Below are 22830 nucleotides of genomic sequence, written 5' to 3'. Positions count from 1 at the left end.
GCCCGCACGGAGTGGAGAGATACCCACACCTGTGTGGAGACGCGTCCATGCCGCATCTGCAAAAATCTCCTGCTTCTCCCAATTGTCCATTGACACGTGCTTCCCTTAGAAACTGAAGACATTACCGTGCACGCGCACAGCCTGAGATCTTTTTAGAGAGCGAGTGTGCACCCCAAAAATCTGCCAGTACCCACACACAGCAATCTGTAGCCCAAGAAGCCCCCTTCCCAGGGGACGCACCCCCCCCGGGGAGACACGTGCTTGTGTTGGGGGACCGCTGTGGTGGGGGTGGTGTGGGCAGGTGCCCCTAGGCACAGCACTCAACCTATACAACAGAGTGACGGGGTCTCCAGCCCCCGTTTCCTGCCTGGGGGGTGGGAAATGCTACGCTCTCTCTCTGTCTCTCTCTGTCTCTGTCTCTCTGTCTCTCTGTCTCTCTCTCCACTTTATCCTGGTGGATTAATTAAAATAAATCCTTGATAAAACTTAGAAAGGAATGGTGGCCTGAAGGGCAGGGGTGGGGTTGGGAGGGATGCGGGGAGAATGACGAAAGGGACAACTGTTAAGTTTGTCGAGTGGCAACGCCTGTGTACAACCACTCCACGATAAAAAGGAAATAAAAAAAAAGAAAGGCAAAGCAATCGTGCAAGGTTGACAGGCCTCACTCTAGAACTTTCTTTCTTTCTTTTTTTTTTTCTTTGTTGGTCATGGGGCTTGAACTCTGGGCCTGGACGCTGTCCCTCAGCTCTTCAGCTCAAGGTGAGCGCTCTACCGCTTGGGCCACAGCGCCACTTCTGATTTTTCTGGTGGGTTATTGGAGATAGGAGTCTCATGGAGTTTCCTACCCGGGCTGGCTTGGAACCTCGATCCTCAGATCTCAGCCTCCTGAGTAGTTAGGATGACAGGTGTGAGCCACCGGTGCCCAGCTTACTCTAGAACTTTCTAAGCATCTCAGAAGCATGACCACTTCATGTTTATATTCTCTGTTCCCTAGGAAGGAAATCACCACGCTACTTTCTCGCTGAGCAGATGACTAGAACACGTGCTCTTTCATCTTTTTATTTTTCAGTGTAGGGATCAAGCCCTGGGGCTCGCTTACACTAGGCACATGCTCTACCCTGAGTTCCTCTCCTCCAGTCCCTCGCAGCTAGTTTCTTTGCCTCCAAATGCATTTGCAAATTCATGCGCGGTCGCATATTGGTTGCTGTCATTTCTGTGCAGCGTTATATGAAACAACAGTAGTGTAACTCACTTGTCTGTTTCCTTGTTGATACATATTTGGGCAAATGTGGTAATTTGTCTCCTCAGTAGCAGAGGAGGAAGCTTCCGGTGGCTGTACCGCCTGGTGGGCATGAAGTGATGTGTCACCGTGGCTTAATTTCCATTTCTCTGAATTGCAAGGATATTTCACAACATTTCCAAAGCCTATTGGCCATTTAGTACGCTCCAGGGGAAGTGCTGCTCAGATCTTTGCTCATTTCTTTTCCCCGTTAGGTTGTTTGGTTTCTGTATCTCTTTGTGGGCACGCTAGTTAGTGTTTCCCATATCCTGTTCAGGAAACTGTCATTTACCTGCACCGGTGAAGAGCATCTCTCACGCTCCGTGGACCAGGTCACTGCGGTGACCTCACAGCCATGACCGCGCCCTTACCTCCCCACTGACAGGATCTTTCCATGTCCCCCCCTCCCCCCGGCAAGTTTCATAGGGTGATGATGGTATGTTACACATTGTGTGTGTAATCGTTTGTTCTGGCTCTGTTATGGTCTATGATGTGTCCGTTTCTGTGCCTTTAGTTACAATTGTGTTTTGCCTTTTTCAAGAGCAGCTGGGTTTTTCTGGGCTCTTTGTATTTTCCTGCCTGGGCTGACTTTGAGCCTCAGTTCTCAGATCTCAGCATCCCGAGTTGCTAGGATGACAGGTGTGAGCAATTAATACCCAGTTAACTTTTTTTTTTTAAAGGATATTCTCTTTAAGTCATGGCACGAAGGGGTTACCATTCAGCCTTCCAGTGTATGACTCCGACACACCTTGAGCAGTCACCCCTCCCAGCGGTCTCCGCATTTCCCACCCCAAGAACCTCCTTCTCCTCTCGCCGGGCTGACATCATCCTGTCACCGGGAGACTCCTTCCTGGAGTCGGTCTTCACCACCTGTCCTGATGTGTCCCTCCTCTTCTTCCCGGGTCCCTTTCCACCACTACTTCCTGCCATCTGAGACCCCTCAGGAGAGCATGGCCAGCCCTGCTGTCTGCTCCGGGTCTCCGTGCCTGTCTCCTGGCAGATACTCAAGTCTGTGCCAGGTCAGCTCAGTACCGTGTGACTCTGTGCCTCGCCCAGGCCTTCCAAAGACACTCAGCCCTTCTGTCCCGTGGAGAAACGCCTCCTCTCAGGACACAGAGGCTGCTGCAGAACGCAGCGTGAGTGTGTGCAGGGTGGCTGCGGGACTGAGCCTGGGGCTGGCTCAAAGACCCCGGCGAGGCGTCCGCTGCCCGTGCGGCTGCCCGCTCAGCCCTGGGCCGGGCTCGAAGACAGCGCCTCTCTTCTGCTGAGCCCCGCCAGGCTGGCCATACCCTCCCCGCCCCCGCCGCTGCATCCATACGGCCAGGGCTACTTGATAGCTACGTCCAGGTTGGGTTACACGGAGCCGCCACAATGCCATAGGCCGGGCCGCGAGGACGGAGACGGCGGCGGGGCTGAGTGGCTTGGGAACTCTTTACCCACCAGACTCAGCGTTGGGCAGCGGCTCCCAGCACGCTGGGGTTTAGAATGAGAGAGGAAGTTACTCCCGCCGGGAAGGATGGCCGGTCCAGAAATGGTAAGCGAGGGCACCCCCCCCCCCCAGCCTCCCTGGAAACATTTCCCAGGAATTCTTGTTCTTTGTCTAAACTAGTTTGCCACCTGCTCACAATAGGCGACCATTCACAAGCATCAAAACCCCAAACAGGCAAAGGTGAACTTGCTCATTTTCCATGATACACTTGTAAGCTACTCCCGTGATGAAAATGAAATCCATAGATTTCGCTCACCCTGGCTTAGATTCAGCTAAGTTGGTTTTAAATGGCCGGTGGTTCCATCTGGAACATCAGGCTTTATAACAGACGGCAGGAAGGCGATAAAAATAGACCCAAGTGTCCGCGTCACAAGCTGTGGGGCTTCTGTAGATCTCAGCCATGGAGGGAGCAGGTTCGGGGCTGGAATTCTCCTGGGAGTGCTCTTCTTGTCCGTGTCCCCTCAGCGGCTCTCAGGGGAAAGAAAGTGGCAGGCCCGGATTCCTCGCTGTTTCGAGGGGTGACTCCTCTCTCTGGCAGAGCCCCAGTGTGGCTCTGGGGCTGTCAGTAACTCCTGGCTGGCCTCCTGGAGGCCCAGATACTTTCATCCTTAATTGGGTCACCTCTGTGTGAGCCAGGGGGGAGGGCTGTGTTTACGAGAAGCTACTAATACCACTCCTCCCAGCCTTCCACATTTTGGGACAGGGACATCATGTGAGTATCACAAGTCGTTACGTTTACGGTAGGGGGCCTGTGGGTAGATGAAGAATTGAGCTTCTGTGGGGAAGACAGAAACAATCTAGGTGCGTGGCAAGTAAGTCATCGTGTGAAGAATGGCGATCAGTAATGTCTACGTGGCAGGGGGCTGGTCTCTGAAGATGTACCTCTGATTGATTTAAGATGGGCTCACTATGTACGAGTTGACACTGAGTGGAAGGGAGCCAGTGCTTCAGGTGTTTGTGAGGAAGGTCAAGGGCCAGGAGCAAGACAGACGGAGAGAGGGAATGGGGAGAATGGAGTCGTAATACCCAACGTCTATCCCGTGAAGCTAGTAAGACAGGGGGGGGGGGAAGGGGGGGGATGGAGGAGCGACGTCCATCAGGATGCGCTTGCTTATCAATGACACGTTGAATTGTACAACTACTTAAAACTAATGCATTTTTTTGGGTAAAAAGATGGGTTAAACAATGGGAAAGTTAAGATTTGTGTGGAATGACACGAATGCTCCTTTGTGTGCCCTGTTATCTAGAAGTGTGTTCTTACTAGATAGGTAGGTGTGAGGAATCGGTCCTGGGTGGGCGTGTTGTCAGATGCCAAGGATCTGAGACCCCCACGGAGACACACCGGTGCTGAAACCATTCCCGGAGAAGGAATGCTTTCTGTTCTTTCTGGGGTGCAGGAGGTGGAGGTGGAGGTGGAGGCCAGCCCGAGAGGCCCTGAAATAGTCACCATGGGGGAGAATGACCCTCCCGCAGCTGAAGCCCCCTTCTCCTTCCGATCGCTTTTTGGCCTTGATGACTTGAAAATAAGTCCTGTTGTGCCAGGTAGGTGGGAGCAGGTGGGACCGTGGGGTCCTTCTGGGGAGGGGCGGATGCGGCTGGGGGAGGGGGGGGGCGTGTGCCTGGCCTCTCGCAGGCCAGCTGGATGCCTACCCTTCTCCTTGGGTCTGCAGAACCTGTGGAGGGAGGGGGTGTTTGGGAAGTGAGCGTTGCCCTCTGCTGTTGCCAGCCCCGGGGAGGTTTTTTGCTCTCTGTGTGGAGGTTTTTGGAGACCGGGGCTCCGCGGCAGACGGTCAGTCATGGAAGAGGCCCAACCCCGGCCAGGAAATCCCAGAGCCCTCCAGGAAGCCCTGAACGTGGTGGCCGCCTGCCTCCCTCCCTTGCAGAACATGTCAAACAAGCTGTAGGGCAGCAGAGGGGTTCGGTGCCCCCATGAAAGTCCAGCAGCCGCTCACCGATCCATTCCCAGCCACTGAAAGAGGAAAGCTGGTTTGGTGACCAGGGCGCCCGGTGTGGAGAAGCAGGGGCCAGGCTGGTGTCCTGCGTGTGGGGACCTGGGGGCCTCTGGATTCTGACTCCCAGAGCTGAGAGGGGACATGGTGGAGGCTGGGGCCGGGGCTTCCGAGAGCCGAGAGCAGGGCTGCCCTGATAGCTCCCTTTCAGCCCGCTGGAAAACTTGAATAAAGAATGGAGGACAGAGGATGGGCGAGGGAGGAGCAGGTTCACATGAGCGAAAAGCTATGCGTGTAAGAATATGGCACGGACGAACATATATGCAAATGAAGAAAAGAGCCTTGCCAGCATCTTGAGCTTTGCCCAGGGCCGCCCTCAGACTGCCACCTGATCTGCGGTCTCCCCCCGATAGATGCGAGCCACTGCCCCTGGTGTGTTGGTTGAGATGAGGTCCGTGGCTGAGCTGGCCCCATGCTGCCTTCTCCCTGACTTAAGCCTCCCGAGGAGTCTGGAATTACGGAGTCCCGTGCCCAGCCAATTCGATCCATTTTTAAGTGTTCTGTTATACATTTACAATTTTACACAACTGAATAGTCAGCCTGATCACCACCCCCCGCCCTTACGGACTGCGCATTCCCCGTCACTTTGAACAGCAGTGGGCCCGCTAATGCAGTCATTCGGACCCCGATTCCCAGTCAGGGGTCATTCTCAGAGAGGCTGAAAGTTGTTATGCAGCCTGTGCTTTGTGTCCGTCCATCACCAGTTGTTATACAGCCTTCTCTATCGTGGCGTGTCCCCCGGGGCCGGGTGAACGCCGTAGCGCCCTGGACAGCCACAGGACAGCGTGTTCTTCATTGGACATGGGCAGCAGGGGGTGGAGACAAGGGACTTGTTACCTCCGGGCCAGCAGGTGGTGTGGGCCAGGGGTCCTGCCCTCCCCGGAGCCCCCAGAGGCCTGGGTGTGGCTGGCAGTGCGGTGGTCTGTAGCTGGGGGCAAGGCGCAGTTGCATCCCGGGTGAAGGAGCTGCAGGCACACCTCCAGAGACATTACATTTACCCCACCATGAGGGACACTGTGTCTGTGTCTCCTGAAATCTCTGCATAGCCTTGGCACAAAATCTGCCCGTGTCTCTGGGTTGAAGGATCTGCCCGCGTCCTGTCTGAGGAACTTCTAGGGGACCCAGCACCCCCTCTCCTACCAAGACTCTGCCTGGCATTTCTCTGCAGGGATGCGTGCTGAGCTGGTGTCCGTGGTGGATGTCTCGATTCTGGGGCAGAAGTCTGAGATCCAGGGGCCTGCAGGTCCCTGCGCACTCTGGAATCCCCTGGGGTCTCTCCTGGCCTTGCCCAGGATGCTCCTCTGTCCTTGGCCTCCTCCTTCACACGGCATGCTGTCCCCCTGAGCGCCTTCCTTTCGCTTCCCTCTATGTGTGTCTGGCTCTGTGCCCCATTTCCCCCTTTAGTGAAGGGCGCGAGTCACCCTAACCAGGCGCACCCTGAGGACCTCATTCACCTTGAGAGCTCCGTGGGGTTAGTGCCTCAGCCACTGCTTTCTGGACATGGTCCAGTCCACAGCCACAACCCCCATCCTGTAACTCAGGACAGGTGGAGCTGGGCCGGAGTTCTAGAGAGGGTGGCTCTTTCTCTAAGGAGGCCAGCTTCCTTGGCTGGGGGACATTGTCTGCAGAGAGGTGACAGGGAGCCGAGAGCTAAGCTTTGCTCTGTGTGACTCAAAATGGAATGTTCTGGGCCTCCCTCCCCGACGTTGGTTTTCCAGATGCAGACGCGGTGGCCGCCCAGATCCTGTCTCTCCTGCCCCTGAAGTTTTTTCCGATCATCGTTGTGGGGCTCATCGCGCTGATCCTGGCACTGGCCATCGGGCTGGGCAGTGAGTACAGGCATTATTTAGCAGTCTCTCGAGTGCCGGCTCAGGTATTTAAGCTTGGACGGGCTTTCTCCTCCCATCAGCCCTTGCTGCGGTCCGGCCTTAATCACTGGCAGCTGGTGTCTTTTTCGGGCTGCTCACTTGGGGTTGTATGAGCCATTGTGGGGCCCACAGGGGGTGGGGGGGGCGGCATTGGCCATACCCAGGGCTTTGTCACTGGGGTACCTGCCCAGCTAGAAGTTTCTGAAGGCAGCTGATGAAACAGGATCCCACGCGGCAGGAGGGCAGAGTGCCAGCCCCAGGAGAGGGGACAAAGGCGTCCATTCACACTCTCCAGGCACACAGCGATGTCTCTAGTGGGGCGCATGTGGCTTTTGAGAAAATGGGTCATGGAAAGAAGGGGCTCTAATAGGGAGCAAGTTCTCATTTGTCTCCTCCCACAACGGGATCGCAGGTCAGTTTAATTTGCCATCTGCTCAGCCGTGTGGTCCCCGAGTTCGCTGGCTCCTGGCCCAGAGAAGGAGGAGGCGCTGGGGCGGCTGGGCAGAGCTCAGGCAGGCTCCTGGCTCCCAGGCTCGGCCGTGCAGTTTCTTTCCTGACCCCGAGCCCCGAGGAGTCTCAGTTCCCCTCGAGTCACGGTTCACGGGCCAGGCTGCATAGCAGGAGCGAGGCGAATTCAGCACAGAGACGGGGCTGCGGGGAGCCGGCTGGGGTGCGATTTCAGTACCGCTTCATTATTCATGGGCGTCGCTGTCCCTGGGCTCTGACGCGCGCGGCTTCCTCCCTCTTCTCAGTCCACTTCGACTGCTCGGGGAAGTACAGGTGCCGCTCATCTTTTAAGTGCATAGAACTGACAGCTCGCTGCGACGGAGTGTCGGACTGCAAAGACGGGGAGGATGAGTTCCGATGTGGTAAGGTCACCGGCAGCAGGAAGCTTCTAGAACCAATGCCAACCTCCCCCCCTGCAAAATGGGTGCCAGGCGTATCCCATCCTGCCCTCCGCTGGGCTCCACCCCGCGCGAGCTGGGCTCCAGGCAGCCAGCCCTGTGGGGGGATCCCCGGCTATCAGCCACACCTCTGCGAGGTCTCGGGGTGCAGGCAGTGAGGAGCAGCGTTGCTCTGAGGTCGCTCTGGGGGTGAGGATGGGTCCAGCTGGGCCAAGCCGTGGCGCGGCCTCTGCCCTGGCCTCCAGCCTGTGCTGGCCACCACAGCCCCCTCCCTGTGCCCGGCCAGTCCGGGTGAGCGGCCGGAACGCCGCGCTCCAGGTGTTTGTGAGTGCTTCGTGGAGGACCGTGTGCGCAGATGACTGGAAAGGACACTACGCCACCATCGCCTGTGTCCAGCTGGGGTTTCCCAGGTGAGTCCTGGGCCTCGCCGGCCCCCACGGAGCAGCCACAGTGACAATGGTGGTGGGGCAAGTTAAATGGGGTCTTGCTGACCTCCATCCTCATGGCCCCACGAGCAGGGAACAAACCCAGGCAGGGGAGAAAAGGGCCGTGCCAGGGCCGTGTGAAGGCTTCTCAAGGCCAGGCCTGGAGCGCAGATGCCAAGAGCCAGAAAGAGCTTTGGAGTCAAAGGTCTGGCCGAGTGGCCAACGTGGTGGAGCACCTGCCTCACGCGTGTGAGGCAAGCCTGGAACACTCAGACCCACGCTCACACCCCCACCAGCCCCAGAACATGTGCAAGGCCAGCGTCCGAGCAGACTGTCCCTCCAGATGCCGCTGACGCAGGCCGACAGTCCCAGCAGGCTTCACGCTGAGTCACATCTGCCACGTGACTTTCCACACCAAGGCCACGCACTGGCGGTCAAACACGGGCCTCCCTCCCGCTCCTGGGTGCCCGTCACTGAACCCAGCTCCTCTTTGCCAGGGACTCACAGAATTTACAGCACGTTAGGCTCCCGTGGTCTGCGCTCACCCGAGAAAGTGCGCAAGGCCGTGGTAGAGTGGCGTCCCGTTGGCACCAGGAAGTGGAGTCGTCAACCCCACGGGCCCTGAATTCTCCACCAGATCTCAACGTTGATGCCCACAGGCCAGGTTTCATATAGTTAGCTGCCATCCTGCGCAGCCCGGGAGCCTGCCCCTGGGCCCCGCTAGTGTCCGCCGAGCCTGTCTCCTCCTGTGAACCTCCACTGTGAAACCAGTTCAAGTTCAATGACAGCTGTGGCAAGTGCTCACGGAGCGGCGTTTGGGAATTCAGCTCTGCTTCCCATGGCACACAGGCAAGCAGGCAGATAGGCAGGCAGACAGATGGACAGATGCACCACTGCCAAGAGCCAAGAACTTTCCCATCAGGCATTTCTGTCCCCTGCCAGCCTCTTCCCCCTGTCTGCCGCTCTTGCTCCGGGGCTATCATCCACCTCCAAATCCTAGGCCTCTGCTCCACGGCCGGGAAACAATCAGCCCCCCTCCAGCTGCTTGGCAGCTACAGTTCTTCTCCTGCCCCAGCCTGCTGGACACATGCCCCTTTTCACCTTCAGAATGCCCCCCAAGAGGAAGGCTGGGGAGCAGCCTCCACCCCTCTCCCACGCTGTAAATGTGCTCCTGCCTGCCCTGTCCCTTGCTTCCTTTCTCAGACCTTGCATTCTTCCTCCTTCTCTTCAAAAAACCCTCCTCGAATCAATCTTCTCTTCCCCACCAAGGCCAATACCTATGCTTTTAAAAGCAAAGCAAAACAAAACAACAGTCTTGCTGTAGTCTTGGGAAGTCACCTGACTTGATGCTACCTCAGTTTCCTGCCTGGGAGGACCTCTGATTTCTGTGGAGTTTACGGTGCTGTGCGAGTGTGCGGTGCTGGTGCTACTCGGAGCTCCTTCACGAGCCCTGGGTCCCTTACACTTCACGCTGCTGCCTGCCCCAGGTCCTTCCCTCCCACAGACAGCTGCTTCTTCCGTACAGAGCCTGCCCAGCAGTGGGCCAGCGACATGGGGCTGGCTGTGAGGGTCATCACCAGGGCTTCCTGGAATTTTATTTATTTATTTTTGTCGGTCGTGGGTCTTGAACTCTGGACCTGGGCGCTGTCCCTCAGCTCTTCAGCTCAAGGAGAGTCCTTTTCTGCTTGAGCTACAGCGCCACTTCCGATTTTCTGGTGGTTTATTGGAGATAAAAGTCTCATGGACTTTCCTGCCTGGGCTGGCTTTGAACCATGATCCTCAGATCTCAGCCTCCTGAGTAGCTAGGATGACAGGTGTGAGCCACTGGAATTTTCTTCAAACACAAGCTGAAGTGGACTTTAAGCTTCTCCAGCTGCACCTCTGCCTGTGGCCCTCCCACAGCCGAGGGCTGATGAGCTGCTGGCTGAGCAAGCTGTGGCCTGGGCACTGGGCTTCCTTTATCCCGCCTCTCCCAGCAATCCTCAGACACCGGAAGTTTGGTGTTTTATTAATTTTCCTGGGATGAGCGCCGGCAGTGACCAGGACGCTTCCTCCACTGAGCCGCACCCTCGTGTCCCCAAGCCTTCCCGCCTTTACCGGTGCTGTCCCCACACCCCTGGCCCAACAGGGTCTCTCCAGGGAACCCCCAGCCAGCTCTGGACAGAGCGGAGAGGGCCCTGCCCTCCTCCAAGCCCGGTCCCCAGGTGTCTCCACTGTGGTGCCCAGCTGGCAGTAGCATGGCCAGCTGGGCCGCAGCTCCCTCTCCTTGGGGCTTGCATACAGCCATCAAGGCCACTTCCATGGAAGGCACCAGGGCAGGACCCACTTAATGATGTGAGGAGGGTCCTTCCTCGGGCAGTCCTGGGGCTTGGGCAGTGCCGTCATCGTAGACACCTGGCTGAATGCCTTGCTACAGCGTGTGCCCGTCACCATACTAGCAGAAGGAGCCTTGGATGGCTTGGGGCAGTGGGTATGCCCTGTGAGGTCCCCCACTGTGACCATCCTGTCCCACGCTGACTGGGCTCGGGCTGACAGGGGTCCCTGGGCCTGTACTTCCGTGTGCTTGCAGTTACGTGAGCTCAGACAGCCTGAGGGTGGACGTGCTGGAGGAGCAGTTCCAGGTGGACTTCGTGTCCATCAATCACCTCTTGCCGGATGACAAGGTGACCACCTTGCACCACTCGGTGTACCTGAGGTGAGTGGTCAGATCTGCTGCTGTCTGGCTTTGTGGAGCTCCCCGGCGACCCGGGAGGTGAGAACTCACCTCAGGGAGCAGCGGTGGAGCCGGGTGCTGGGGTTGGATGGGTGGAGGGAAGGGCAGGGTGCACCTGCCTTGGTCCTTGTTGGACAGCCAGGGGGAGGTCGGCAGGTGTTCGGAATCCTGTTGTATTCCTCGTGCCCGGGTCCAAACCCCGAGGCCTGGATTCTTCCCCGGGAATCAGAGGCGTCTCAGCCCATCCGCCATGGCGTGCACCGGCACCCGGGACCTGCTGCTGCCCGAGGTCCTACCTCCAGCCTGGAGACCCTGATTTCACTGGTGTGAGGACACGGGGGCTCTGTCGGCAGAACTGCTTAGCAGGATTTGGGGAACCCCTTTTCTTGCACTGTGAGAGAAGCACGGTGGGGGGGGGCAGGTGTCAGGCAAAGCTGCTCCTAGCAAGAAGGAGTCCCAAACCCAGATGTGTGACTGCGGCCGCCCGGGCCCTGCGTAGCCAGCCACGCTGTCCCCAGGCCCCGGGTGCGAGGAGCCGGGGGAATGGCGGCCTCCGCTGAGCCCCCACAGCTGGCCCAGTGCATCCTGGGAGATTGTGTGGCCTCACTTAAGTGGCTTGAAGTTTTTGTTTGAATGAGGGAGCGTTGTTTATTTTTCTCATTCATTAAGTAAAAAAAGAGAAATATTCATGTCACCGGCCTCAGCTATTTCTGTGACAACACTTTCTTCCTTTCAGGGAGGGATGTGCCTCGGGTCACGTGGTCACTGTAAAGTGCACAGGTAAGCCTCTGGACAGGCAGAGAACCATCTGGAAGACAGCACTGGCTGAGTCCGGTCTCCAGCCTCCACCTCCCAAGGACTGTGGGGTCCCCTCTGGGGGCCAGCCCGTCCCAGAGGATACCTGGGCGGCTTGGTTCTCCAAACTCAAAGGCTCCTAGCAGAGGGACAGTTCTCATTGCACAGGGGTCTAGAGGCCCAGGAGCACCCACAAATACCTGTAGCTGGTGCAGAGGGGTCCTGGCATCCTGGGGGAGCCAGTGTCATCTTGGGAATGATCATGGGGGTCTGGACCCTGGGGCCACAAGTCCTTGCTCTCCCTCTCCAGTCTGTGGTCAGAGAGCAGGCTACAGCCCGCGCATCGTTGGGGGAAACATGTCTGCACTCGCGCAGTGGCCCTGGCAGGCCAGTCTTCAGTTCCAGGGGTACCACCTGTGTGGGGGCTCCGTGGTCACCCCCTTGTGGATCGTCACCGCCGCGCACTGTGTCTATGAGTAAGTGCCCCTGGCTGGCAGTGTGGCCCTGCCTTCCCCATCTCCTCACTAGGATGGGGTCAGGCAGGGATGGAGCTGATTTTGGGTGGGAAGAAGCAGGTCCAGAAGACAGGCAGACCGATCTCCACAAAGCCAGCAGCAGGTCCAAAAGACAGACAGACAGACTGATCACCACAAAGCCAGCAGCAGGTCCAGAAGACAGACAGACAGACTGATCTCCACAAAGCCAGCAGCAGGTCTAGTAGACAGACAGACCTATCTCCACAAAGCCAGCAGCAGGTCCAGAAGACAGACAGACAGACCAATCTCCACAAAGCCAGCAGCAGGTCCAGAAGACAGACAGACAGACTGATCACCACAAAGCCATTAGGAGGTCCAGAAGACAGACAGACTGATTTCCACAAAGCCAGCAGCAGGTCTAGTAGACAGACAGACTGATCTCCACAAAGCCAGCAGCAGGTCTAGTAGACAGACAGACTGATCTCCACAAAGCCAGCAGCAGGTCCAGAAGACAGACAGACAGACTGATCACCACAAAGCCAGCAGCAGGTCCAGAAGACAGACAGACAGACCAATCTCCACCATGCCAGCAGCAGGTCTAGTAGACAGGCAGACCGAGCTCCACAAAGCCAGCAGCAGGTCTAGTAGACAGACAGACAGACCGATCTCCACAAAGCCAGCAGCAGGTCTAGAAGGCAATCTCCACAAAGCCTGTCCATGCAGAGAGGCCCTATTTGCATGGCCGGGCGTGACTACGATTCCAGCTCACTGTAAGTGTTTGGACCTGTGGCTCACACAGAAAAGATAGCAAGAGGAGGAAGTTCATGTGCAGGAGGAAACCCACCAAATACAGAGGCCCTAGCACTTTCCTTCCTGCTGCTCACTGTAGCCGCCCACACTGTAGCTAAGCCAGGGTGAGTTGTTGCAATATGGGGATGTGGGGAGGGGTAGGGTGTGTGGAGGACATCGAGTCCACCCAAAATGGACTCAGGAGTTGAGAGGACAAGAAAGCCATAGAGAAGATTACCAAACCCAATAACCGCTGGCTTAATCACCAGATAACCCCACCACCAGCCCGATACTGCTATTGCTTTCCCTCCCTTCCATTCTGGTTGTGCTCAGAGGAGAGTGGTTCAGATTGCTGCCTTGGAGAGGTGGATCTCACACACAGCAAGGCCCTGGTGGTGCAGGGTGTGGGGGTGGACAGGGGCTGGGCAGCCTTGTGCCTGATGACCGATTCCCATCTGCCCTGGGCTCTCGGGACACAACCGTGGTGGTTACGTGGCTGGCTCTGTGCTGGGCCTGACCTCTTGCTCTGCTCATTTCAGCCTCTACCTCCCCAAGTCGTGGACCGTCCAAGCAGGTCTAGTTTCTCTGCTGGACAGTCCAGCACCTTCCCATTTGGTGGAAAAAATCATCTACCACAGCAAATACAAGCCAAAGAGGTTGGGCAATGACATTGCTCTCATGAAGCTGGCCGGGCCACTCACCTTCAATGGTATGTCTGGGGTTCTATGCTGGGCTGTTACATTTCATGGTTTGTTTGTTTTTGTCAGCCTTGAGGCCTGAACTCTGGGCCTGGGCGCTGTCCCTCAGCTCTTCAGCTCAACGCTAGTGCTCTACCACTTTAGCCACAGCACCACTTCCGGCTTTTTCTGCTTATGTGGTGCTGAGGAATCGAACCCAGGACCTCATGCATGTGAGGCAAGCGCTCTACCATTGAGCCACCTTCCCAGCCCCACATTTCATGTGTTTTAAGGAAGTTCTTGATTACTTGTTGATGCATTTGCTATGATGGCTGCTTTACAATCTTTGTTCAAAAAACCCCAGTGTCTGATTCCTGGGGTGCTGGCATCTGTGGTCACCTTTGTTACCGCTGTGACTTCCTGTTCTCAGTGTGCTGGGTGAGTTCCCAGTGTATCCTGGACAATTCAGGCCTGGAATTATTAGGACGACTCTGTGCGACACACACGATCAGTTCTAGCAGCCCGTGACCTCTAGATTGGGGTTGTAGAGTGCAGCTGTGGGTTCTGTGCTGATGGAGCGTCAGAACATTCCTGCTTCGACTCTGATTTTCTTGGTTGGTTAGTGCCACCTGCAGGCAGAAAGTGTGCCAGGCACCGGGCACCTCTGGGTGGTGGGCGAGAAGCGGGAGCACTTCCCGGTCCTGGCACTGGGGATTCCCTGCCTGGTCTCTACGGGAGCAGCAGAGCCCAGCCTGGCTGAGGAGCAGAGCTTCCTTACTGCCAGGAGCTACTGGGCACTCTAAGCTCCTGGAAGGCTCTTAACATCTCTCTCTCTCCACCCACCAGAGGCTGAGCTCTGCAGCTCCAAAAGGTCTAGAAGTCCAGTCCTCTGGACATTACAGAACCCCAGCGAGGTCACACCTGATAAGAGTCTCCGTTTGTAACTGCAATGAAGCCCCCCCTCCAAAAAAAAAACCTCTTTCTAGATAAACAAAAGCCCCCCCTCACCTCTTCCCAAGGGATACGGGGGCATGGAGAGAGGCAGAGTCACCACCAGGGGACAGGACCTTCTGAGCACAATTCCACACGGATGAGCAAGTGTGACTTGCAGATGTATTCTGGTCACAGGGACCACGTTGGAAGAATGAGACAAGCCGGTGTCTGCTATTTGCTGGCTGTGATGCCTAATATCTGGTTATATAAAATAAGGCACCAGTATTCACACACCAGCAAGAGTTACAGAGAGTCTTCTCATGCTTCCGTACTTTCCAATATTCCCTTAGCCAGGGCAGGGCACCCACAATGCTTTGCGAAAGCCCAGCCAGCCAGGCACTGGATGCCCATGCCCAGGCCAGCCGGCTGCATGGTGTTGGGAGCAGCGGGAAGTAAAGGCACTGTTCTGTGAAGCATGGTGTGCCCGAGGCCTAGACCAGGAGCGAGCCGGCCTGCCTGCCCTACGGCCCTCGTCAGCAAGTGAAATTCCATTGGAAAATGCAACCAGACCCCTCAGTTTACACGGCATTGGGCGCCGATGGCATAGCCGAGTGACAGCGCGGCCGACCGCGTGGACCATGTGCCTGGGCTGTTTCCTGCCTGGTGTGGACACAAGGGCTTGCTGTGGGTCTCAGGAGCCCTGCCGCTGTCCAGGGCTGCCTTTCAGGGTTAGGGAAGCTGGGGGTGATGGGGTGGGCTAGGTCTCCATGACCAAGGCCGGACGTCTGTCTGGGACGGGGGTCAGTGCTCCCCAGAAGCCCGTGCTGACGGCAGGGGCGCTCTGGGCCACTGGTTGAGGTGACGACTCCCCCTTCTGCAGACATGATCCAACCTGTGTGTCTGCCCAACTCTGAAGAGCACTTCCCGGACGGAAAGGTGTGCTGGACCTCAGGATGGGGGGCCACGGAGGACGGAGGTCAGTGCTCTCCAGTCACACTCTGCCTCAGCCTTGGGGACAGGGAGGGTCCCTCCCGTGTCTTGCTGTGATGACCCCCCCACCCCGCCCCTGCACGCCTGGGGCCTTGCCAGGTTCTGTTTGTCCCGGGCCGTGTGAAACGGTAGAACTTCTCAGGAGGAGAATGGAGCATGAGGGAGAGGGCTCCCTCTCTTTGGCTCCTCCTCCCCTTGCTCCTCCCCCTCCCTTGCTCCTCCTCCCCACCCTCCTCCCCTCACTCCTCCTCCCCTCTCCTTGCGTCCTTCTCCCCTCTTCCATCTGATCCGTGCCATGGCCCCCAAGTTTTGTGCAGTACCCAGTGAAGAGTTTGTGCCTGAGGGTCTTTGGAGGTGTGTAATTCAACCTTACACGGATCACATAGGAAGGGTCTTATTCTTGAAATGTGAGCACTTCATGCTCACAAAGCCTGCGTTCCTTTCCTCAGTGCCTGTGCACGTGTGTGTGCACGTGTGCATGTGTGTGTGCTTGTGTGTGTGTGCATGTGTGTGTGTGCAGATGTGTGTGTGTGCACATGTGTGCTCTTTGGAAGATCTCATCTTCTGGCTAGCGATCTGCTCTGACCCACAGAAGGCCCACGATGCCTTGTCCCTCTGTTGGTCTGTCCGTGTGGCTTGCTGCCTCCTCCTGCCCGTAGGAAGGTCCAGCCATGCCAGGAACGGCTGTGCTTTCACCAGGCTCTGAGCTGCCTGTCTCTAGGAGATCCCGTTTCTCAGAGAACCCCTGTGCTACTATGGTGCTGGTGTTGAGACAAGCACACAGGCTGAGGGCGGTGGGCACCACGAATGGTTCCCATGACAACCACATGCCAGGTGTACTTCCGTGTTCACGCGTCTCACTCATGCCAGAGCTGTTCAAGAATTCAAGGGCTGGGGCCAGTCGCTGTACTGCGGACCCCACATCCATGGGTGGGCAGGGACAAGCACTTCCGCCAGGCCAGCCTCAGGACCAGGCAGGTTCCATGGAAGGGCCCAGGTGTGTGGGAGGGTCTGGGGCCCCTCTGTGGAGGGACAGGCGACACTCACCTTGGGAGGGTTTTGAGCCGCGCAGATGGAGGGTGGCGCGTCTCTACCTCAGCCTCTACCTTGTAAGACAAATGGGGGTCCGTCCCTCGGTGCCGGCGTGAGCAGGACAACAAAAGACCCTCAGCTTGGTGGCTTAGAAACGACGCGAATGTTCCCTGGGCATTAGGGACGCCAGCCTCAGTCTTGGGGGCTGAAGTCGGGGCTGTCAGGCAGGTGCTTCCCGGAGGCCGTGGGGGAGACTCCGTTCCTCGGCCTCCTCTTCCTCATTCCTCCCGTCCTCATCCTCAGAGCCCGCCGCGCAGTGTCCTCGGGCCTCTGACGCTGACCCCGGCCTCTGCTTCTGTGACCTCATCTCTGTGTTGGAGTCTTTTAAGGATTCCCCAGCGTTCACTCCCAAACCCAGCCCTCTTACCGTCACAAGTTCCAGGGGCAGAGGGGGTCTTTTCTTTGGAGGGACCCCAGGGCCAGATGCGCTGTGAGGCCTTCATGAGTCAGTTTCCCTTCTGTCACATGACTCGGCCAGTGCAGGCTCCTGGCCCAGGCCCGGCCCTGGAGAGAAGCGTGGAGCCGCAGTTGCCCTCCTCCTCCTCCACATGGGAACAAGAAGCCCACTTACACGAACGCTCGGCCCGGCACGCCCCACAGCCAGCCGGCCCGTGGTGCTGCCCGCAGGGCGGGCCTTTTCTGAAATCGTGCCGGCTGGGGTGGTGTGGCCCCGTCTCTTGGCGAGCACCCTCGGCATTCGGAGCGGCACTCTGCCTCAGTTTCTCCCCTTGCTTCGTCGCAGGTGACGCCTCCCCGGTCCTGAACCACGCGGCTGTCCCTTTGCTGTCCAACAAGCTCTGCAACCACAGGGAGGTGTATGGAGGTCTCATCTCCCCGTCCATGCTCTGCGCCGGGTACCTGAAGGGCGGCGTGGACAGCTGCCAGGTGAGGGTCGCGGGAGTCGCGGAGGCTGGGGAGACCTCCGAGCGGTGACCCAGCCACAGAACAGGCCACGGACGCTGTTTTCCTGTGGCAAATTGACACAGTGCAAAGGAGACATTTGCTTTAGCGATCCCTTTCCTGGCGTCCCAGCCTGTGATTGCCAGCTTTCCCGTCTGCCAGGTCTTGGTGGTGGGTGCGGGTCTCTGCTCCCTCCAGCCTGATTGTGAGTGTGTGCGGGGACAATCAGGGCAGGGGCAGCTGGTGGTGTGGGGCCGTGAGTGGGACCTGATGGGACCTGGAGGTCTGGCCTGGGCAGGCCTCCTTGGCTACGCTGGCGACCTTCTGAGGCTCAGTGAGCGGACTCTGGAGACACAGCTGGAGGCTGTCCCGAGGGGACCAGGGGGAGCTGACTCTCGGGCATGCCGGCCTGCTCTCGAAGGCGGCGTGTGTGAACGCAGGGCCTCCGGCCTGTGACTCGTGTGGTGGCGATCCCGCGTCCCTGACTTCTGCCTTCTTGTCGCCCTCCAGGGAGACAGCGGGGGCCCCCTGGTGTGTCAGGAGCGGAGGCTGTGGAAGCTGGTGGGCGCCACGAGCTTCGGCATGGGCTGCGCGGAGGTGAACAAGCCCGGGGTCTACACTCGCATCACCTCCTTCCTGGACTGGATTCACGAGCAGATGGAGGTGGGTGGGGCGCTCCCCGGCTCACGGGGTCCCCGCGTTTGGTGAGACCATGGCGCCCCAGAGAGGAGCAGGGACTAGGAGGAGCGCTGGTTAGCAAGCGCTAACCCTCGGGCACGGGTCTCTAGCTCAGTTGGTCCGGTGCAGGGTGTCGTGTGGGAAGGGTCCTGGGACACAGCACGGCCTGGGCTGGGACTAGAAGTGCACACCTGCTCCACAGCCGCAAAGGGAGGCGCCCCTGAGGGGCGGGAGGAACGTGGGTGGAGGGATGGTGGGAGGGAGGGGGTCGGGTGGGAGGGCTCCAAGCATCCTGGGTATTGGCACCCTATGGGGAGCCGTGGTAAAAGTCAGTCTCCAAGCAGGACGGGCCCAGGCAGGGCTGCTTTATTGGGAGCCTCCCTGGAGAAAAGGCCAGAGGGGCTCCCGAAGGCCCCGCATGGTGGGGGTGGGGGCTTCCGAGATGGCAGGAGGGGCCTTGAGCCTCCAAGGCACAGAGACGGTCCGGATGCCCAAGGGAAGGAACTTCTGCAAACGCGGGCTCCCCCGCCCTGGCAGGCTGGCGCAGTGAGCACGGCCCTCCTGAGCAAGAGCCAGGCCGCCCCGGCCAGAGCCGCCAGGGCGCTGGGCAAATATTTGATGACTTGATCAGAATAGGACTCATGCTGCTAGTTGGACCGCTTTCAAAGACCTTTTCTCCTAATTGAGCTCAAATGTATGCTGCACATTTTGAAGCGAACCATCGTTGGGCCCTGGGTACGATGTCCGTGCGGCTCAGCCGGCACCTGTCACGTGTGAACCCCAAGGCCTTCTTGTCACCCCGTCTTCTTGTCACCCCGCGAGGGACCCCAGAGGTCCCTCCCTGCTGCTCCCAGCACCCCCACCTTCTGTCCCTGGGGTTCAAAGACCTTTTAAAAAGCTTCTGTAAGTGGAAGCCGTTACCTAGCAAAGGGTCTCGCTACCAGCGTGCCACGGGTGCGAATTCTGGTTTCCTTCTGCTGATTTTTGCCTTCAACGAGAAAGGATGCTCAGCGTGGATCCGGGCGCTCAGAGCGAGGCCCGCGGACCCTCTTGTTCCCAGAAATTCTGAGGCACAGAGGTGACGGACAGCAGTGTAGCGCGCTCCTGGGCGAGGCTTACAAGGCTGCTCGGGGCACGGGGGAGGGGCTGGGTGCTAGTAACAGGCCCAGGGGAAATTGGCTGAAAGGGCAAGACTCACCCGGGCCTAGGCACCGAGCACCAGGGAGAGCCCTTCAGCATAGAGTTCAGCCAACACTGGCCAGCCCCTTAGAAAACAGCAGGCTAGACATCTGAGCAGGTAACCTCCGCGTGGTACGGTCACCAAGGGTGCCGTGGGAGGGACGTGGGCTGCTGCTGGGCCTCGGGAGGTTGAGACCCAGAATATTCTTGTGGAAGTTAGGGACCCTCTTACGGCAGTAGTGAAAACAGGGTGGGAGCTTTGTCACACCTTCCTGCCTCCGTCAGGGGTGCACAGCCTCCTCTCTGAGGTCAGTGATTGGGTGGATACGGAGGGCGGGGGGGGGTCTGGGGAAGGGGGCATTGTGGGCGTGCCCTTGTCACCACGTCCTAGGAGATGGCTGGCAGAACTCCAATGGGGACGCTTTGTCTTCCCTTTTAGAGAGACCTGAAGACTTGAAGAGTAGAGGACAAGCCACCACCTGAGCCACTATCCCCGGGTTCTTCCTGCGTGGGCCCACGAGCTGGGCACATGCCCTCAGTGCCCGCCACACCCCCTGCAGAACCAGCGCTGCCGCCTCCCACCCACAGAGCTCCCAGGCTTCGGCGAAACTCCTCTGGGATGGGCGCTGTCACAAACGCAGACCCTCCCCCACTCCTCGCTCTCCTCTCACTGGCTTTTCTCTTCAGGGGACAGGCTCCCTCACACACAGAACTCTGAACTGCCACTTGGTGAGATACAGTGGCCCAGGACGGCAGGCAGGCAGCCACGGGGGGCATTCACCCGCCCAGGGGGGCATTCACCCGCCCAGGACTGCAGGCAGGCAGCCACGGGGGGCATTCACCCGCCCAGGACCCCAGGCAGGCAGCCACGGGGGGCATTCACCCGCCCAGGGGGGCATTCACCCGCCCAGGACGGCAGGCAGGCAGCCATGGGGGGCATAGCCGTCTGCAGGGGCTCTCTCTAGGCTCCAGACAAAATGCACACTTGCTACTTCGGAGAGCTCTTTCCACAGGGGGATCTTGGTCTACGAATGGTTTCAGGGCATATCGCAATCATTGCCTGGTGGCGTCGGTGCTTGGTGAATCACCAGCCCTGGATTCCATATAACTTACCATCTCCTAGCTCATTCTTGCTCTGGCTTGGGTGATGAGAACTGGAAATCTGAACCACAAGCTTGGGGGTCATGGTGGAACAGGTTTCTCTCTCATTGGGTTTGAGAGACTTCACACTGTATCACAGGACCCAGAAGTAGAGTCAGAAGAGATGGAGTCCTGGGGAAAGACAGGGTGTCTCCGCTCCCCACGCTCCCCCCATACTTGAACGCAAGTAGAGAGGACAGTCCCAGGTCACCCCGAGGGAAAGGCTGCCCTGCCCACCTCTCCATGTTCCCAGTTAATCTCCCACTGCCTACAAGATTGGGGTCCACTCCCAGCCGGCCCCACCTCCAGGCCCCATATCACTCAGTAAATGGTCATTGTTGGTTGGAGCCTGTTCTTGACCAAGTCATCGGTGTGTGAGTCAGCCGCCTGCCCTTGGGTTTAGAACAGATAGAAGGGGTGGGTACAGGTGGCCCTGGGTTGGGAGCAGCTCCGGGGGCCTGGGCGTGTGTGACTTGGGATGACCAGAGAAAAACTGCCATGTAGCCACTCCTGTCCCCGTCAGAGCCACTCCACAGATTTCTGTATCTAAAAGAATCTTAGTTCTCCGGGAAATCTTTGCAAGCCCTTCAGCGGATGTCTGGAGCTGTGGGCCGTACTGATCGCGTATGAACTAGGTACTTCCTTATTTGTGCATACTGCTGGCACAGTTTAATTTATGAACTAGGCACAGGAAGAGTAGCATTAGTAATTAATAATGAAATAGGACAATTAGACACGGTATTGTAATAAACGATGCGAATGTGGCCTCTCTGAAAACGGCCTCGCGTACTTGCGCCTGCCTGGCTCCTCTCTGGAGGACCTACACGGCCAGCACGGCTCCTCTCAATGGCCACTGTTAAGGAGCATGAGGGTCACTGAACAAGCACTGCTGGACCAGCTGCCAATCTGATAGCCACGGTCACCTCTGGGTGACTAATGGGCAGCCACCTGGGCAGGCGTGTGCACGGACAAGCCATGACTCACATCCGGGGCATGGAGCTGGCTGGCTGGAGGTTTCATCACTCTCTTCATATGATGCGTCACTTACAGCAGCTTACAAATTATTTCTAGAACTTGCCATGGGACATCTTCATACCACAGTTGACTTTGTGTGATGAAAACTTTAGAAAGAGAGACCTTAGATAAGGGGAACTATTATAATAGAAAAATGTTAGGATCGTTTTAACTTTTTTTTTTTTTTCTGTCGGTCGTGGGGCCTGAACTCTGGGCCTGGGCGCTGTCCCTCAGCTCTTCAGCTCAAGGCTAGCTCTCTACCACGTGAGCCACAGCGCCACTGCCGGCTTTTTCTGTGGTGCTGAGGAATCAAACCCAGGGCCTCAGGCATGAGGGGCAAGCACTCTACCACTGAGCCACCTTCCCAGCCCCTCATTTTAACTTTCAAATACATGTGTGCAGATCTCTTTGAAAGTCATGGTAGTTCATGAAAGATAGCGTCAACTTGTGAAAGGAGATTGTCTAGCCAATGTGTCGCTTAGGAGAGCTGGGCTGCGCGGTGAAGCACGCGGCTGGGCTAGCCACGGCGCTCTCCCTCTCTAGTTAGCATCGGCACTTCTGAAGCAACGTTTCCTTCCCCCAGTTGTGGATGATATGCACAGCTGCCATTGATCAGAGCATGTACACCGGCTGCCTGCATCGCTTTTCTTGTCTCGGGAGTCCTGTGGAAACAGTGACCGCAGTGCACACTTCTGAAGCAACGTTTCCTTCCCCCAGTTGTGGATGATATGCACAGCTGCCATTGATCAGAGCATGTACACCGGCTGCCTGCATCGCTTTTCTTGTCTCGGGAGTCCTGTGGAAACAGTGACCGCAGTGCAGCTGCCCTGGGAAGTTATTCTCACGCCTCACATTGCTCTTTCACAAGTTGGCTTCCCCTCTAATTGTTTTACAAGGATTATGTCCCTGCTGAAGAACCTGGCCTAAAGGATTAAGGTGATAAGCCAGGCACTGGTGGCTCACGCTGTAATCCTAGCTACTCAAGAGGCTAAGCTCTGAGGATCAAGGTCCAAAGCCAGTGTAGGCAGCAGGAAAGTCCATGAGACTCCTATCTCCAATTAACCACAAGAAAACCAGAAGTGGCACTGTGGCTCAAAGTGGTAGAGCACTAGACTTGAGCACAAAAGCTCAGGGACAGAGCTTAGGTCCTGAGTTTTAAGCCCCACACGGACCAAAGAAAAAGAAAAAAAAAAAGAATAAGATTAAGATATTAACTGTTAAATGATCCTTTTACAAATTTACAGATGCATTTCCCCTCTTCCCCTCCACTAGTGCCATTAAACCCAGGCCAAAGCCAGCCAAGCACTCTGCCATTGGAGCCACACTCCCAGGGCTTTGTTGTTGTTGTTTGTTGTTTTGTTTTGCTGGCTGCCTCTGTCCTCCAAGTAGCTGTAATTCCAAGGGTGTCTCGCCACACCTGACTCTTCCTTGGCCAGATCACACACGGCTTAGATATCGCCAAAGTTTAACTGGTGGAAA

The 22830-nt window shown here is 57.4% G+C and overlaps 1 protein-coding gene across 1 annotated transcript; it reads left to right on the top strand.

Moving 5' to 3' along the window:
• The first annotated feature begins 4216 nt into the window (after nt 1-4216).
• On the top strand, nt 4217-21145 carry Tmprss3 (transmembrane serine protease 3). Its single transcript, XM_070030761.1, has 12 exons — nt 4217-4310; nt 6496-6606; nt 7398-7514; nt 7837-7960; nt 10545-10670; nt 11425-11468; nt 11794-11959; nt 13288-13457; nt 15239-15334; nt 17183-17325; nt 17851-18003; nt 19637-21145. Exons 1-12 carry the CDS (start codon nt 4217-4219, stop codon nt 19652-19654), a joined length of 1362 nt encoding a protein of 453 aa, XP_069886862.1. The 3' UTR covers nt 19655-21145.
• The last annotated feature ends 1685 nt before the right edge of the window (nt 21146-22830 follow it).

This window comes from Dipodomys merriami, unplaced genomic scaffold (genome assembly GCF_024711535.1).
Source record: "Dipodomys merriami isolate MVZ:Mamm:240054 unplaced genomic scaffold, mDipMer1.0.p SCAF_2, whole genome shotgun sequence".
Taxonomy (NCBI): domain Eukaryota; kingdom Metazoa; phylum Chordata; class Mammalia; order Rodentia; family Heteromyidae; genus Dipodomys; species Dipodomys merriami.
The sequence above is the reverse complement of the archived record's forward strand: the minus strand, read 5'-3'. Positions and strand labels throughout refer to the sequence as shown.

Bases quoted from the DNA above. Each gene is read 5' to 3' on its own strand.
- Tmprss3 (XM_070030761.1), top strand. From the start codon at position 4,217: ATGGGGGAGAATGACCCTCCCGCAGCTGAAGCCCCCTTCTCCTTCCGA. The intron at 7,961-10,544 runs GTGAGTCCTGGG...GTGTGCTTGCAG, and splicing joins GTCCAGCTGGGGTTTCCCAG to TTACGTGAGCTCAGACAGCC. The intron at 17,326-17,850 runs GTGAGGGTCGCG...GTCGCCCTCCAG, and splicing joins GCGGCGTGGACAGCTGCCAG to GGAGACAGCGGGGGCCCCCT.